The 16,896-nt window shown below is 28.6% G+C and overlaps 2 protein-coding genes across 8 annotated transcripts; both read left to right on the top strand.

Moving 5' to 3' along the window:
• Positions 1–420: 420 nt before the first annotated feature.
• LOC126847384 (uncharacterized) lies at positions 421–8,176 on the top strand. 4 transcript variants are annotated; one of them, XM_050587570.1, is made up of 11 exons: positions 421–535; positions 619–654; positions 746–808; positions 1,118–1,171; positions 1,511–1,555; positions 1,637–1,663; positions 1,765–1,815; positions 1,980–2,009; positions 2,253–2,342; positions 2,720–2,803; positions 3,178–3,514. In XM_050587570.1, the coding sequence occupies exons 1-11, from the start codon at positions 427–429 to the stop codon at positions 3,420–3,422; spliced, it is 834 nt and encodes a 277-aa protein (XP_050443527.1). In that variant the 5' UTR covers positions 421–426; the 3' UTR covers positions 3,423–3,514. The 4 variants fall into 4 exon arrangements, with proteins under 4 accessions (XP_050443527.1, XP_050443545.1, XP_050443537.1 ...); XM_050587580.1 differs by lacking the exon at positions 3,178–3,514 and adding an exon at positions 7,786–8,176 and having other exon boundaries at positions 455–535; XM_050587561.1 differs by lacking the exons at positions 619–654; positions 746–808; positions 1,118–1,171; ... (5 more) ...; positions 2,720–2,803; positions 3,178–3,514 and adding exons at positions 5,598–5,633; positions 5,727–5,789; positions 6,110–6,163; ... (5 more) ...; positions 7,458–7,541; positions 7,786–8,176 and having other exon boundaries at positions 460–535.
• Positions 8,177–8,741: 565 nt separating this feature from the next.
• Positions 8,742–13,008, top strand: LOC126847401 (uncharacterized). 4 transcript variants are annotated; one of them, XM_050587601.1, is made up of 13 exons: positions 8,742–9,046; positions 9,710–9,783; positions 9,905–9,996; positions 10,060–10,092; positions 10,195–10,257; positions 10,631–10,684; positions 10,767–10,811; positions 10,890–10,916; positions 11,065–11,115; positions 11,275–11,304; positions 11,538–11,627; positions 12,028–12,111; positions 12,667–13,008. In XM_050587601.1, exons 2-13 carry the CDS (start codon positions 9,767–9,769, stop codon positions 12,909–12,911), a joined length of 831 nt encoding a protein of 276 aa, XP_050443558.1. In that variant the 5' UTR covers positions 8,742–9,046; positions 9,710–9,766; the 3' UTR covers positions 12,912–13,008. The 4 variants fall into 4 exon arrangements, with proteins under 4 accessions (XP_050443558.1, XP_050443585.1, XP_050443568.1 ...); XM_050587611.1 differs by having other exon boundaries at positions 8,744–9,046; positions 9,930–9,996; XM_050587619.1 differs by having other exon boundaries at positions 8,744–9,046; positions 9,606–9,783; positions 9,930–9,996.
• Positions 13,009–16,896: the final 3,888 nt, after the last annotated feature.

Here is a 16,896-nt window from a genome sequence, read left to right as displayed (position 1 = left end):
CAAACTCTGACGGTCCAAATATTTGAGTAAGTATCAAACTCCAAATACTGTATTTAATTTTGTATATTATGATTTCTTGAGAGCTAACAACAATAAAAAAATTTTCCAAAACGTTAAATATTTAGTTAAACGCCTTCTTATGTTTTGTACTTTAAACACAGTAGTATAACCTAACTATTTACACAACACATTTAATAATCAACTGAGACCTTTTTTTTATTTTTTTTTTTTACATTTTCCTTATTAGGAAGATCTAACTACAATTTTGGCCTATAAACTACCTTTCAAGTACCTTTGTTACCTTGCTATAAAAAAAAATCAATTAACGATTTTAGGAAGTATAGTAGGTCTAGTAAAATAATTTTAAAAATATATCAAAAAATACACACATGTAACGCCAACATTTGCGCATCTCTGGTGGCGTCTATGACTAATATAAATAGATTTTATGTTTATTATTGTTTACAGATAAAAATGAAACTTTTCTGTTTTTTACTATCGATAGTCTTTGTTAATGTTTCAACGGACGAACCAAGTAATTATTTTATTTTAAACAATAACTATGTTACATATTAAGTAAAATGTAAAACCATTTAAAATTAAAGTTTTTACTTACAGTTGAGACGACATATAAGAGACAGATTGCCATAACAAGTCAGTAACATTTCTTTTTTTTTTTTAAATACCTTTTTTAATTTTGAAATGTTACCGTTTTTATACATATTTTTTAAACAACGTATTACAGACACACTGATCGAGCTTGCTCATTATATGAATAATTGTACCGTAGAGGATAACTTTATATCAAGTAAAATTTATATTAAATTTATCAACTTATACAATATAATTGTCAAAGAATTTGTAAAAAAATCCAATTATAGTTTTTATAAACCGTTTAAAAAAGTGCAATCGTTATACAGAACCAGTGCACTGGATACTGAGCGAATATTTAAGCTATGAATGTAAAATACTTTTATAAGTAGGTACACTTAGCAATTAATAGTCATTGAATAATCATGGTATAATTTTATTTAAAAATTTGTAGACATATTATGTATGTACAACATTTTTTTTTAAATCTTTTATTGTGGCTAAAATAGTTATTTGTTATTTCTAGATGGATTGGAGCATCTAATTAAAAAAATAGTTTTCAAAGATGTATACTTATACGGTAGTAATAACTATATAATATTTTTAAAAAAATAAAGATAACAGTTTCTAGTAGCAAAAAATATTTGATGATAGTATACAAATATTAGAGTAACACAAATGCATTTCTATGCAAATTTAGCAGTGATATAATATATCGTTGATTTTTATCGAAAATTTAACTTGACAATTTGTACCAAGTATGATTATTGTCATAGTTTAATATAATCTTGACAGTTACACTATTTCCGAACTACTAGTACAGAGTTTTTTTTTCTACTTCGAACTCAGCTGTTCTGCTGTTCATAACAGAATAGAAAATCCAATCTAATATCATTAATTTATGTAATGTTAATTTCAGAATACGTGGATATCAATTTTATTAGTCATGCAATAGTATCACCTGGTAATAATTTGTACTTCATTTTATGGGAATATCTCCCCGCAGCTGTTTAATATTCTCGATGCATTTATTGTTTTAATTTAGAATATCCATGTACTAAAAACACACAAGGTAACCATGCATTTATAATTTTATATTATACTTGCATACTTCAAAATACATATAAGTTTCAAAAATATGTACCGCAAAATGTATTTTGTTATTATTTTTAGATTCTATAACACTCCAAGACACTTTGAAAAAACAATTCCTAAATGAATTAAGTAAATGTCAAATTTAATATTTTTAAAGGGAACAATTTACAAAATTGATGATCACTTAATATATTGCTCTTTATTTCTAAGTTTGAAAAATAATGTATTAGATAAAACCGAAATTTTTTAATTGTTCTATAATGATTTCATATTTGTTATACATTATGTTATAGAAATGAATTCTCCTGAAGTCCCATCCGAAAGTAATTGAGCCTTTTTCGATAATCTTAAATAGCTATAAAGCTTGTTGTAGAGTTTAAGTATGCTTTATTATTTTAATATATTTTAGGTGAAACAATAATTTCAATACAATAAACTTTAAGTTGGACAAAATTATGAATATAATCCTTTCTCGACTAAATGAATATAATGCCGTTGTGTATCAATTAATTTATGTTTTGTATCTATTTTTTTTAACAAGTCACAGTCACTTATTATTTTTTCAGATCTTATGGACTTAGAGTTAAGGCACCTTGGAGACGCGAGAAGAAATCTTATTGGGAAAGCATTAAAAAATATAATTTGCCAGGCCTTAGGTAAATGTTTATTTATAAGCTGTAATGGGTTGCAACCGTTTTTGGAATAATAATCCAAAACTGGTTATCGACCAGTTAAAATATTCAGTAAATTTTTGTTAACTTAAAAATTTGATAAACTATATACGTTAAAATTTTAGTTTGGAGAGCTGATATAATAAAAATTAATTTAAGAAGGGGTAAGAGGGAGCTGCTCTGCATCGGAGCTATAAAGATTAATTAAATTATTAAACCCTATAAGTTATTGAGTGGATCAGCCTGTATAATAAAAATTAATGCAATTCAAATAAAGCAAGAATACTTCATTCGACCTTCAATACTAATAGCAGGGTATAAAAATAAAAGTATTAATCGCGTTTTTTTATTAAATTTTGCAGATGTTACAAATTTGACTTCTCTTATAGAAGAGAGAAGACATGCTCCTACAGAGAATTCAAGAAATAGAATCATCCGTGCATCAGGTAAGTTTACATATAGAGTTGTCATGACTTTAAAAATATTATAATTTATTTATGAGTATATGTGTAGTTATACATATATACATATACTGTATAATGTTTAGTCACTATTAACACATACTTTTTACAAATATCAAGTAGTAAGCGTGGCACCTTGTCAACTCTTACTTCTGCTTTTCAATACGGACCACATAATATTTAATGTATATATATATTTTTTTTTTAATTAATAGCCTTAACTAATAAATAATGTATATTTATTTATGACTTTTTGACAAGTAAAGTATAGTTTTGTCTTGAACCACAAACCAATATAGTAACTAGTAAACCGAATTTGTCGAATTATAAAAATTGTTGTTTTTTTTTTATATTTTTAGACAGAAATTTGCATAAAGTTCCATTAACAAAGTTGTGTCAATTTGTAGCATTGTTCTTGTTGACAAAATTTCCAACACAAGATGTATCTACTATGAACAATAAAGACGAGAAAACTTTTACCATACAAATTAAAGGCTTAAACCCCGAAAGACAGGTGTACAAAGAAATTGATGGCATATGGTGGCAAGTAAACCCCGACGACAAAGATAAACGTGTAGAAACTTTAAAAAATCAAATATGCTAAACTACACCAGGAACCATTTTTATTTATAATTCTTGAAAAACTTTACAATACCATTGTTGTTATATTTAAATAATATTTGCACTGTTCGTTAATTTCCTAGTATCTGAAAAATATTTTCATTATATTACATAATAAATATATATATTTATAAAAAAGAATTGTTTGCATTTGAATAATTCACTAAATTAAACAAACAACATAAAATATTGCAATCTTTACATACCTGATAATAATAACTGAATAGCACGAATATTTAACACTTGATAACCGACCGTTTTTTTTTTGCAAAAATACAGTGGCATAAATCACACATAATGTATGTCTTGTTAAACGCTTGTGGATTACAACCGTTTGTACTCATTAACAATGTAATTATTTCCATTACAGTAAACCTTTGTGGTCTGAACTAATGTTTCAAATAACTCATATTAGAAAACTACGCTCTACAGTTTATCGAAAATGTTACACATTTGTTATATTACATGGGAATCTTATATTATATACTCTATGGTTACTAAATGTGTCATAATACATGTTTTACAATTAGTATTGTAATTTACACATTAAAACGTACTGGCTTTAACATTTATCCGATTTTCGATACAACCTAATCAAAAACATTGTGATACCAAATACAAGAGAAACAAATATACCTGACTATCGGTTATGGAGCTGTTTCTTTAAGAATCGGGATTAAGTTAGTTAGTAAGTGTCCTGAATTTTGTTCTCTAATGTAAACATTAGTTGTATGAGTAATTGTTAAACCTAAAACTATGAATAGTAACGTAGTCTAGACAAAAACAAAGAATAACAACAGAGTCTGGCAAAAGAAAAAATGAACCAGCTGTGTTAACACAATTGGTACACTGTAAAAACACATTAAGTTTCCAAATTTTCGGTCAAAATATATAGGTACCCAACTACAAGTCGTGAGAAGACCATTTTCAAACAGTTGTCATAGATTTTCTAACGGTCCGATAATTTAAGGAAGTATCAAACTCCAAATAATGTATTTAATTTAGTATGTTATGTTTTCTTGAAAGCTAACTACATTAAAAATACGTTAAATATTCAGATAAATACCTATTTATATTTTAAATACAGTAATATAACCTAACTTTTTACACAATATATTAGTATGTAACAGAGACCATTTTTGATTACTTCTACTTTTCGGTCATTAGGGTGACCTAACTACAATTTTGGTCAATAAGCTACCTTTCGAATTAGTTTTTTACCTTGCTATAAAAAAAAATCAAATAGTGGTTTAAGAAATAAAGCATGTCTAATAAAATAAATTTAATTGACAGTTCTCTAATGTAAACATTAGATCTATGAGTGATTGTTAAACATAAAACTATGAATAGTAACATATTCTCGACAAAAACAAATAATAACAAAAGGGTCTGGCAAAAAAAAATGAACCAGCAGTGTTAACACAATTGGCACACTGTAAAAACACATTAAGTTTCTAAATTTTCGGTCAAAATATAAAATAAGTACCCAAGTACAAGTCATAAGAAGACCATTTTCAAACCGTTGCGTTGTCTAAGATATTCTAACGGTCCAATAATAAATTTAAGTAAGTATAACTAACAAACTCCAAAAAATGTATTTGATTTAGTATGTTATATTTTCTTGAAAGCTAATTCCAATAAAAATATTTTTTTAACGTTAAAAACATTTAGTTAAATATTATATTTGTTATTTTAAATACAGTAGTTTAACCAAAGTTTTTACACAATACAATAAATATTTAACAGAGACCATTTTTATTGATTATTTCTCATTTTTCTTCATTAGGGTGACCTGACTACAAGTTTAGCCTTTCAAGTTAGTTTTTTACCTTGCTATAAAAAAGAAATCAATTAGTGGTGTAGGAAATAAAGAATGCTTGGTAAAATAAACAAAATTAACAAGAAATATAAAATAAAAATAAATCCTTCAGCCTTGTAATACCAACATTTGCGCATCTCTGATGGCCTGTATGACTAATATAAATTTATTTATTGTTTATCATTGTTTACAGATAAAAATGAAACTTTTCTGTTTTTTACTATCGTTTGTCTTTGTTAATGTTTCAACGGACGAACCAAGTAATTGATTTATTTTAAACAATAACGTGCATATTAAGTAAGATTTGAAACAATTTAATATTTCACTTTTTTTTTAAAGTAGAGACAACGTATAAGAGGCAAATTGCTATTAACAGTCAGTAATACATTTCTTTTATAAAAAATTGTTTTTTTTTAATTTTGAAATGTTAACGTTTTTGTACACATCTTTTTAAATTATGTATTACAGACACACTCATCGAGGTTGCTCATAATATGAATAATTGTATCGTAGAAGATAACTTTATATCAAGTAAAATTTATTTTTTATTAATTTTCTAATATATAGTTATTATTTTGTGGTTTTCCAAATTATCAAGAAATGTATAAACAAATTTTATAAGCACACTTCACAAATGGTCTCTGCTTAAGCATGGATTAATAATATTCTTATGGTTTATAAATACATATACCTATACATTTATTTTTTATTTTAACATCAATTACAAATAAAATGTATTTGTTTATTCTAGATGGATTGGAGCATGCAATTTAAAAAAAATATAAATATACCTATCGTGTTATTTGATTTTAATTTTTTCATTTAACTGAATCTTTATTTGTTTATTCTAGATGGATTGGAGCATGTAATTAAACATATCGTTTTTAATGATGTATTTTTATTAGGTAAGGTAAAAAAATATTCGTTAATAGTATAAGAATTTGAATAACACAAATGCGTTTCTATGCAGACAGATCTGTGATATAAATCGTAGATTTTTATCAAAATTATAAATGTAAGCATTTTGTAACATGTATAACAATAGTAATTCTTGATTCGTATAATAATTGTATTTTATTTATTTTGCCACGTTTGCATCAGATCAACCCAATTATTTTATTCTATTTTATATAATCGTGGCAGTTAAATTGTTCCCGAATTACTAGTACAGATGTTTTTTTTTCTACTTCCAAGTCTGTCATCTTGTTTATAATAGAATAGAAAATAAAAAATTCTAATTAATTTATGTAATGTTAGATACAGAATATATAATTGTCAATTTCATCATGCAAGCAACCGTTTTACCTGGTAATGATTTGTAGTGCATATTATGAAAATATTTAAACACAGTTGTTTAATAGTCTCGATGCATTTGTTTTAATTTAGAATATCCATGGAACAACAGCATGCTAGGTAACCAAGTATTAATAATTTTTTACAATATACTTACACATATACTTATATACTTAGCCCATATTTAATGTATTTGTTATTATTTTTAGCATCTTTAGTGCACCAACACACTTTGAAAAAAGTATTCGTAGATGAATTAAGTAAATATCAAACATAACATGTGTAAGGGAGCAATTATCGAAATTGATAATTACTTAACATATTGATCTTAATATTCTTGGCTTTAGAAATAATGTATTAGATAAAACCGAACTTTATTAACTTTATCTAAAGTTAATTGATTTGATATTTGTTATATATTATGTTACAGAAATTACTGCACCTGAAGTCCCATCCGAAGGTAATCGAAATTCTTAAATAGCTTCTAGAATTATTGTAGAGTTTGAATTTGCTTTATTTTTTTCAAGTATTTTAGGTAAAACAATAACTTTAGTATAATACATTTTTAGTTGGAGAGTGTTAGTGATTGTCGTAATAGTAAAGGAATTGGTACTACCTCGCAGAAGAAAAACAAAATTATGAATATAATAATTTCTTGACTAAAGGAATATAATGTCATTGTGTATCAACTAATACATTTTTCAGATCTTATGAACTTAGATTTACCACAACTTGGAGATCAGAGAAGAAATCTCATTGGAATAGCTGTAAAAAATATAATTTGCCAGGCAATAGGTAAATAACTATACAGAGCTGTAATGGGTTGCAACATTTTTTGGAATAATAATCCAAAACTGTATCACGAGCAGCTAGTTAATTTTTTTGGTTATTAATGGACTTTTGCAGACTTTGAAAATGTGACCAATCTTCTAGAAGAGAGAAGACATGCTCCTACAGGGAATTCAAGAAATAGAATCATCCGTGCATCAGGTAAGTTTACATATAGAGTTGGCATTGCATAAAAACCAGAGTACCTTGGAGGTAACAAAATATTACCCTATTTTATTCAAATTTTCATAATAATTTCAATTAGGAGTGGCGAGCACCCTTTTTCCAAAATATGTATTTATGTATTTATTTTTGTGTTTTGTCTTGCACCAAAAACCAAAGTAGTAACTTGTAAGCTGAATTTTTCGAATTATAAAAATTATTGTTTTTTTTTTTATTTTTTTAGACAGAAATTTGTATCAAGTTCCATTCAAAAAGATGTGTGAATTTATAATAATGTTCTTGTTGACAAAATATCCAATAGAAGTTGTACATGTTCGGAGTGATGAAGAAGAGAAAACTTGTGCATTACAAATTAATTATACACCCGAAGTACGGATGTACAGAGAAATTGATGGCATATGGTGGCAAGTACCCTACAATGACTTGGATAATCCAATAGAAACTTTAAAAAATCAAATATGCTAATTTAAACCAGGAATCAATTATATATTTCTTCTAAAACTATACAATATGATTGTTATTATATTTAAATAATATTTTCACTGTTCTCTAATATCCAAGCTGTAAATTAATTGAATGTGCTTCATAATAAACAGCTGTAATCACGATTTTAATCACATTATTGCTTATGTATTAACTTAAACAGATACTCCACATTTTTTCCATATTATACAGCTTAGATTTGAAGCATTTTTAAAAATACAATTTTACTTATTTTCTGCATCAAACTGTCGAAATTTAACACTTAACAACTGACCCCACTGTACGGGCTTTTTTTTTTTTTTTTTGGCAAACCAATAACAATGTTATACCAAACACAATTGAAACAAATATACCTGAATAACAGTTATAGAGCTGTTTCTTTAGGATTCAGGATTAAAGTAAGTGTACTGAATTTTGGCGAAAACATACAAATTTATGCCAATTTTTCTAAAGGCCATCCATTACGGGTGGGCTAATAACACCAATAAATTATAAATACAAGACAATCTTTTGACACCAATCCTATTACAAAAAAAGTCTAAAAATTGCATACAAGGACAAACAATTTCCACCCTCCGTGGGGGGTGAGATATAGGTATAATTTAAATTTGAAACTATGGCCGTCACTAAGGTCATATAATATAAATTTAATTCGAAGTTGTCTAATGTAAACATTGTTATGACAATTACATGAGTAATTGTCAAACCTACAACTAAGAATACTAACATAGTCTAGACAAAAACAAAGAATAACTACAGAGTCTGGCTCCGCGTCGAAGAATTGTCTTTACATAATAAATCATACAAAACAAAAATTAATTTACCAGCTGTGCAAAACAAACAGGTACACAGTAAACAATGTTAAGTTTCTGATTTTTCGGTCGAAATATATATATAAACCCAACTACAAGTCGTAAAATTACCATTTCCAAACAGTTAGTTTGAATAGCTGAACAAGTTACTATTGTTGTCTTAGAAATTCTAACTGGCCAACAATTTAAGTAAGTACAGTAACTATCAAACTCTAAAAAATTTATTTAATTTAGTATGTTAGTATGTTATAATTTCTCGAAAGCTAAAGAATTAAATGTTCAGCTTATACCTTAGCCTATCTTTTTGTGTAAAAATCTTAAACAGTAATTAAGATTCTTCATTATGATTTTTCTTTTATAATACCGTAACAGCTAGAAATTAACGTTTCTAAACAAACGTTTTTTTTCATATAATAATAGAAATTTATTTGTGATTTAAACATGTATAAATGATGAATAAAAAAATTGTATTATGTCTGTGGTACTGGTTGGGCTGTCTAAAAACCAATCGATGGAAATTAAAGGAATATAATTAATAATTTTAGACAAATACAACACAAAGATGATAAACGATATTATTAACTTATTCTTACAAACCTACATGTTCTTGGGTTACCCTTAATGAAATAAAAATAGTATTATTTAGTTGTTCTTAAATTTATATTTTTTTTCATAAAAAAAAAACAGAAGAATACATACTTTTTATATTTATAGTTCTATTTTTTTTTTAAACTTTTTTCAACTAAAGAAAATCGTCTGTACATGATGAATCATACCAAAAAAAATGCACCAGCTGTGTAAACACAATTGGTACACTGTAAAAACACATTAAGTTTTCGGTCGAATATATAGGTACCTAATTGCAAGTCGTAAGAAGACCATTTTTAAACCGTTGTCTAAGATATACTAATGGTCCAACAATTTAAGTAAGTATCTAACTCCAAAAAGTGTATTTAAAATAAAAAATTGTATCAAAAAGTTGGTATTACAGCCTTGTTATACCAACATTTGCGCATCTCTGGCGGCGTCCATGACTAATAAAAGTAGATTTTATGTTTATTATTGTTCACAGATAAAAATGAAACTTTTCTGTTTTTTAATGTCGGTTTTTTTTGTCAATGTTTCAACACGTGAACCAAGTAATTTTTTTTTTTTTAACAATATTATACATATTAAGTAAGATTTTAAACATTTTTTTATAGTTGAGGAGTATAGGAAGCAAATTGCCATTACAAGTCGGTAACATTTTTCTTTTATAAAAAAAATAGCTTTTTTAATTTTGAAATGTTACCGTTTTCTATGTATATATATATATATATATTAATTACGTATTACAGACACACTCATCGAGGTTGCTCATAATACGAACAATTGTATTGTAGAAGATAACTTTATAGCAAGTAAAATTTACTTTAAATGAATTTACTAATATATAATTATTATTTTGTGGTTTTCTGAGTTTTTATAATCTGTTTAAAAAAGTGCAAGTGTTAAATAGAACTAGTGTTCTAAATTTTGTATAATCACTGAAGTTATAAAAGTCAAATATTTTTATAAGCATTTTTGACAAATAGTCACTGCTTAAAGCGTGGATTAACATTATTCTAATGGTTTATAAATACATATGTACAATTTTATTTTACTATGAATACAATTTATTTGTTTATTCTAGACGGATTGCAGCATGTAATTAAAAAATATATAAATGTACCTATAGTTTTATTTTATTTTAATTTTCTTATCACGGCTGAATCTTTATTTGTTTTTTTCTAGACGGATTGGAGCATGTAATTAAACAAATAGTTTTTAATGATGTATTTTTATTCGGTAGTAAAAACTATATAATAAATATATTTTTTAAATAGTTAACAAGTTCCTATATCATTAATTTATGTAATGTTAATTTCAGAATATGTGAATATCAATTTTATAAATCAAATAATCGTTTCACTTGGTAATAGTTTGCAATGCATATTTTGGAAATATTTTCACACAGTTTTTTAATATTCTCGATGCATTTGTTGTAATTTAGAATATCCGTGTAATAACAGCATACAAGGTAACCATGCATTTATAATTTTTTATTATACTTACACATATTATTCTCATATACTTCACACATATTCATTATTTATGAATTTATCGGGAATAATAGTATGTATAATACAAGTAAGTTTCAAAATTAATTTTTTTTTAATTATTTACAGCATCTATAGGACTCCAAGAAACTTTGAAAAATGAATTCGTAGATGCATTAAGTAAATATCAAACTTAACATGTTTAAGGGAGCAATTTCCGAAATTGATGATTACTTTATATACTTGATCTTTACATTCTCGGTTTTAGAAATAATGTGTTAGATAAAACCGAATTTTATTTACTGTAACTGTATTGATTTGTTATATATAATGCTATAGAAATTGTTGCTCCTGACGTCCCATCCGAAGGTAATCGAAAATCTTAAATAGCTTCTAGGCTTATTGTAGAGTTTGAATTTGCTTTAGTATTTTAATATATTTTAGGTAAAACAATAATTTTAGTATAATACATTTTTAGTCGGAGAGTGTGTGGGTTTGTCGAATTTGTACTATCTTGCAATAGAATAACAAAATTATGAATATAATAATTTCTTGACTAGACGAATATAGTGCTATTGTGTATCCACTAATTTATTTTTCAGATCTTATGAACTTAGATTTACCACAGCTTGGAGATCAGAGAAGAAGCCTTATTGGAAAAGCATTAAACAATATAATTTGCCAGGCAATAGGTGAATATTTATATAACTCATGGGTTGCGACCGTTTTTGGAATAATAAACGAAAACTGGTTATCGACCAGTCAAATTTGCAGTAAATAATTTTTAAATCAAAAAGTTAATAAAAAAATATACGTTTTCATTGAAGTACTGAGAGTTGATACAAAAACAACAAATTTTAAAGGTGGTAAAATTAAAATTCTATGCGAAAAATAGAGATCACATTGCATAAAAACAATAGGGAAAAACTGATAAACCCTAAAAAAAAAATCATGTATATGTATGTAAAAAATCCTGTATAATGAAAATGTATGTACTTCAAATGAAGCAAGAATACTTCATTTGACATTCAATACTAATGGCAGGTTATTAAAATAAAAGTATTACCCCTGTTTTTTTATTAACTATTGCAGATTTTGAAAATATAACCAATCTTCTAGAAGAGAGAAGATATGCACCTACAGAGAATTCAAGAAATCGAATCATCCGTACATCAGGTAAGTTTCATATAAGTTTGTCGTGGCATTAAAAATATTATTATTTATATATTATATTTACATATATACATATACTGTAAAAAAGGGTGGACTAGAAGTCAGGTTATTTTTCTGCTCCTTAACAAAATATTACCCTATTTTTTTCAAAATCATATTAATTAGGAGCTTTGAGCATAAGTTTTCCAAAATATGTATGTTTTCTTAGTTATTCATTTTAAATTTAAACGTTCATATTCAATTTAAAATTTAGAAATACTTTAACAAATCTATATTTTATACTACCCTAAAATAGTTGTTTAAGGGTTGAAAATATTTTTAACTTATTGCTCATTTATTTGCAAATAATTTGCACCCTGGCGCCCTGTGACAACTTACTTCTGCTTTTAAAAATGGGCCACATAATAATGTTATATAATGTGTCTTTATCAATGACTTTTTGACAAGTTAAGTATTGTTTTGTCTTGCACCAAAAACTAAAGTAGTAACTAGTAAGCTAAATTTTTCAAATTTTTCAAATTATAAAAATTATTGTTTTTTTTTTTTTAATATTTTTAGACAGAAATTTGTATCAAGTTCCATTAACAAAGATGTGTCAATTTATAACATTGTTCTTGTTGACAACATGTCCAACAGAAGATGTATTTGTTTTGCCTAATGAAGACAAGAAAACTTGTACCTTAAAAATTAAAGGCTTAACACCCGAAGTACAGGTGTACAGAGAAATTGATGGCATATGGTGGCAAGTAAACCCCGACGATATAGATAAACGTGTAGAAACTTTAAAAAATCAAATATGCTAATTTAGACCAGAATTAAATTATATAATTCTTCTAAAATTATACAACACTATTGTTAGTATATTTAAATAATATTTGCACTGTTCGCTAATATCCAGGCTGTAAATTAATTTAATGTATTTAATAATAAACAGCTTTACTCGCGATTTTAATCACATGATATGTATTAACTTAAACAGATACTTCACCTTTTTTCCATATTATACAGTTTGGATTTGAAGCATTTTTAAAAATACAATTTTACTTATTAAGTATTGCATTACTGTTGTAGGCCACGTAGTATATTTTACTTTTATTGTTCCAAGCAAGATGGGAAAAATTATGGTTAGGTATCTAATATAGGTACAACAATACATAGCCGGGCCGACTATTTAGTTATTCCAACTAGAAATTGATTGTGTCCCTATAATAACCATATTTTTAGTTGAACTAAATATGTACTTTTTCCCGTGTAATACATTAATAATTAAATAACGTTAATAGCTAAACAGTGTTTACAGTCCACTTAACCAAAAGCCTAACAGTTATGTTTTCAACAGACAGTATGATTGGCCATCATTATTTGGTGACATTTGTGGAATAAACAAACACTATACACTATTATGTAGTTCACTCGACAATTTTTTTGCTGAACATATGACCGATTTAAAAACATTGCGTCTTACATTTATTACTAAATAAACACACAAAAACTTGGAGATTTACTGCACTTTTTTTTTTCAATCCAAAGATTGGTTAAATAAATATTGATGCCTCTTTCCATTTTTCCCTGTCGCCTTTTTAACTCCCAGTATGTTCCCATTCCGGTATCTTCCATCACTTGCTTCAAGAACGATGTTCTAGGCCTTCCTCTTCCAGGTTTGCCTTTTTTATTTTTCCCTCCATTATTGCTGTTAGCCAAGGACTATTTCTTATTAGGTGTCCGATCCATGCTTTTCTTCTCAATTTCAACGTATTCCATACCGATTTGTGTTAAGTATTCATTCTTCTATAAACCTCTACATTGTTTACCATTTCTATCCGTGGAATTTTTAGCGTTCTCCTCCAACACCATACTTCAAAAGCTTCTCAGTGTTCAGTATAGTCCGAGTCTCTGCTCCATATAGGGCTACGCTCCACGCAAAACCTATTATAAGTGATTTTCTGGTGCCCAGGCGTAATCTATTCGATGTAAAAATATGTCTCTTTCTATGTATAACAGACTTGTTTGGCCTGCGCTATCATACACACCGCGTCTTGATGGTATTTCCCGTTGCTTGTGATTTCACTCCCCAGGTATGTGAAGCTTTGAACTGTCCCTAGCAACATTCCATCTAGAACTATGTTTCCGTAAATCTGCACCCCCGTCTCACCCTCTTAGCAATTTTAGCTTCTACCGGGTTATTGCTTTTTTCAGCTTTTCTAACTGCAATTCCATTTATGTACACATTTTACACATTTTACTACACTGTGGTTAAATATTTCTATATTTCATAAATGAAAATATCAATTATGTCGATAGTTTTTTTTTTGTTACATGTAAAATGGGAAAACAAAAATGTTTGATTTCAAATTATTAAAACTCGAGTGCGGTATTGTGTTTACACGTGATGTTGTAATGTGCAAGTATTCCAAAACTGGGTTGACAGGCCAGTCGAACTATACTCAAGTGGGAATAGTAACTGCAAGTTGTTTAAATAGTGTAGACGATTTAGTGCTACGCCGCGGTTGCAGCAAACAAACGACATTACGGTTACGACGCCTGTGACTTACAAATCAAATTAATAAAGTTTTTTAAAAAAACGGTACTAGCAGCCAAAACAGCTCACCATGTGCCAACGAAAACCGCTACGGATTCTACTCTTGATTGTCGTACTACCGTGGGATTGGACAAGCCTAGTATCGTGTGACGACAACGATGAGCCGGACAGGTACTTTTTAACCGATATGTATCTAAGTTTGCAGGATATGAACACCGGGTGTGAAAACACAAGAAACATTTTAACCGACGGAGAATTAAATGAGCTACCCGCGCACGAGCTAAAGGCAACGGTAGTAAACCGAATGAAACAAGTCGAATGCAGTTTCGTTTACAGCAGCCTTTATCACTTGAAGGTTTTCAGAAATATTGCAGAAACTCACCACGGTATTGGTTTTTTCATCAACAAACTCAATTTAAAGTCAAATTACAGTACTCATTATTTTAAACGTCAATTTTACAAGATAACAAATCCCCTTTGTTTCGCCGTGGAAGCCAAATGCATGTTGTCGGTCCTGTATCGTTGGAAATATAATATATCGATAAACGCTATATGGTTGAGCTATGTGCTCTACCACGATATGGCTAGATTAAATGATATGGACTTACGTACCAGACTAGTTAATTTGCCTGCCGATCTGAACGACGTCCAAGACTACCTCGAATATTTCACCAACGGGAATTGTTCGAGAGAAAACAAGTACAACGAAGAGTACGAACGGTCGATTTATTATGAAGGTTTTCGATCGATAAACGACATGTCGGTTATCGACAAGGAGACATTAATAGTGGAAAACCAGGAGCAGGTTAAAGACATCCTGTTTTTCCGGGGTTTGGACCATAATGACTTAATTTTTGAATTTCGACGGATTTTCATCAACCATATTGTTCGGGGAGACGATAATGTTATCAGAGAATTGTTGCAACGATACGCCAGACTGGACGAATGGAAAACAATACAGGACAAGATGACGGGCGATTACCTGAAGTGCGTGGACGAGAGCACCAAGCTGAGGCACCGTATCAGAGCCATCGGACTTTTCGAAGGGAAATTCATCGAACTGCTGGAAATCGTGATGTTACAGTCGACGTGGGTTCAATTGACACGGTTGCAAAACATGCTGGTTTCTTCGACGAACCCGTTGGACAGGTTCACGTCCAGAATGAAACCAAAGTCGCTTAAGGATTTCGAAGGGTTCGCGTTCATACGCAAGTTGTCCAAACACCTCTCTCGATTCGTTTCTTACATAGGAGACAGTTCGCATTTCAACGGTGTAATCGACATGCTGAACGAATCCATTTCCGACGAGAATCGAAAATATCGAATTGACGAAACCGAATTGAACGATCAAATCAACAACGTGTCGGCGACGCTGAACCGTTTGCATTCGTCGTTTTACGACTGTAAACCAATGTTCGTGGAATCCGAAAACTACAATATTAAACCCAAAGAGTTCACGAAGTTCTTAAAAAGTGTATTGTTCAAGATCGATTTTAGTTTCATCAGATCGTTCATACGTTTTTCGCGTGAATTTCAACAATGGACCATCGAAAAGGACGGCTGATATTTATGATTTATATGAATTTAGTTTTGACTCTTGTAAACGTCATTTCTACGGTAGAATAGTGTTAAATACAATGTTATGCAAATGTATGTGTTTTTTTCAAATAATAATAACTATCAAAATTATGTAAACAAATCAGTTTTTAGAAGTTTTTTTTTTCAGTTCTTAGCAGACTGAATTTCCGTACTGCTGGGACGGTAGAGGATACAAGCCTACGGGAGGTTATTAAAACTGAAAGTGATAAAATTACTTTTAAATAAACGCTTCGATGCGCAGGTGATATGGGGATGATAGAATCCAACACTGTTTAAACCAAGTGCAGTCTAAGCCAGAGTACAGTGAGAAAGTACCAAAGTGACGGTACACAAATCATATTCAAACCAGCCTAGAATGTTTCCAAAAATGCCAGGGTTTTTTTTTAATTAAAGGATAAGAATTTCATAGTTTACTGGACCAAATGTCTTTTGTAAGCCTGTATAAACGACATAATATATTTGGACACAGATGCCGGTCATTGTTAAACTGTGGCACTAGATTTAAGTTTAAGATGTTGTGTAAGAACAGCATTTTTGTGTATTTCTATGATATTTTTCTATTCAATTTTAAACGTGCAGTGTTCGAAAAATAAAACTAATACCACATTTGGCAGCAATAGAAAATGCTTAGATCAATAAATCGCACTTGG

This window comes from Adelges cooleyi, unplaced genomic scaffold (genome assembly GCF_023614345.1).
Source record: "Adelges cooleyi isolate 19-005CV unplaced genomic scaffold, UGA_ACOO_1.1 ACOO_flye_CR_arks_rails_tigmint_CR_PRNA_1, whole genome shotgun sequence".
Classification (NCBI taxonomy): Eukaryota; Metazoa; Arthropoda; class Insecta; order Hemiptera; family Adelgidae; genus Adelges; species Adelges cooleyi.
The sequence above is the reverse complement of the archived record's forward strand: the minus strand, read 5'-3'. Positions and strand labels throughout refer to the sequence as shown.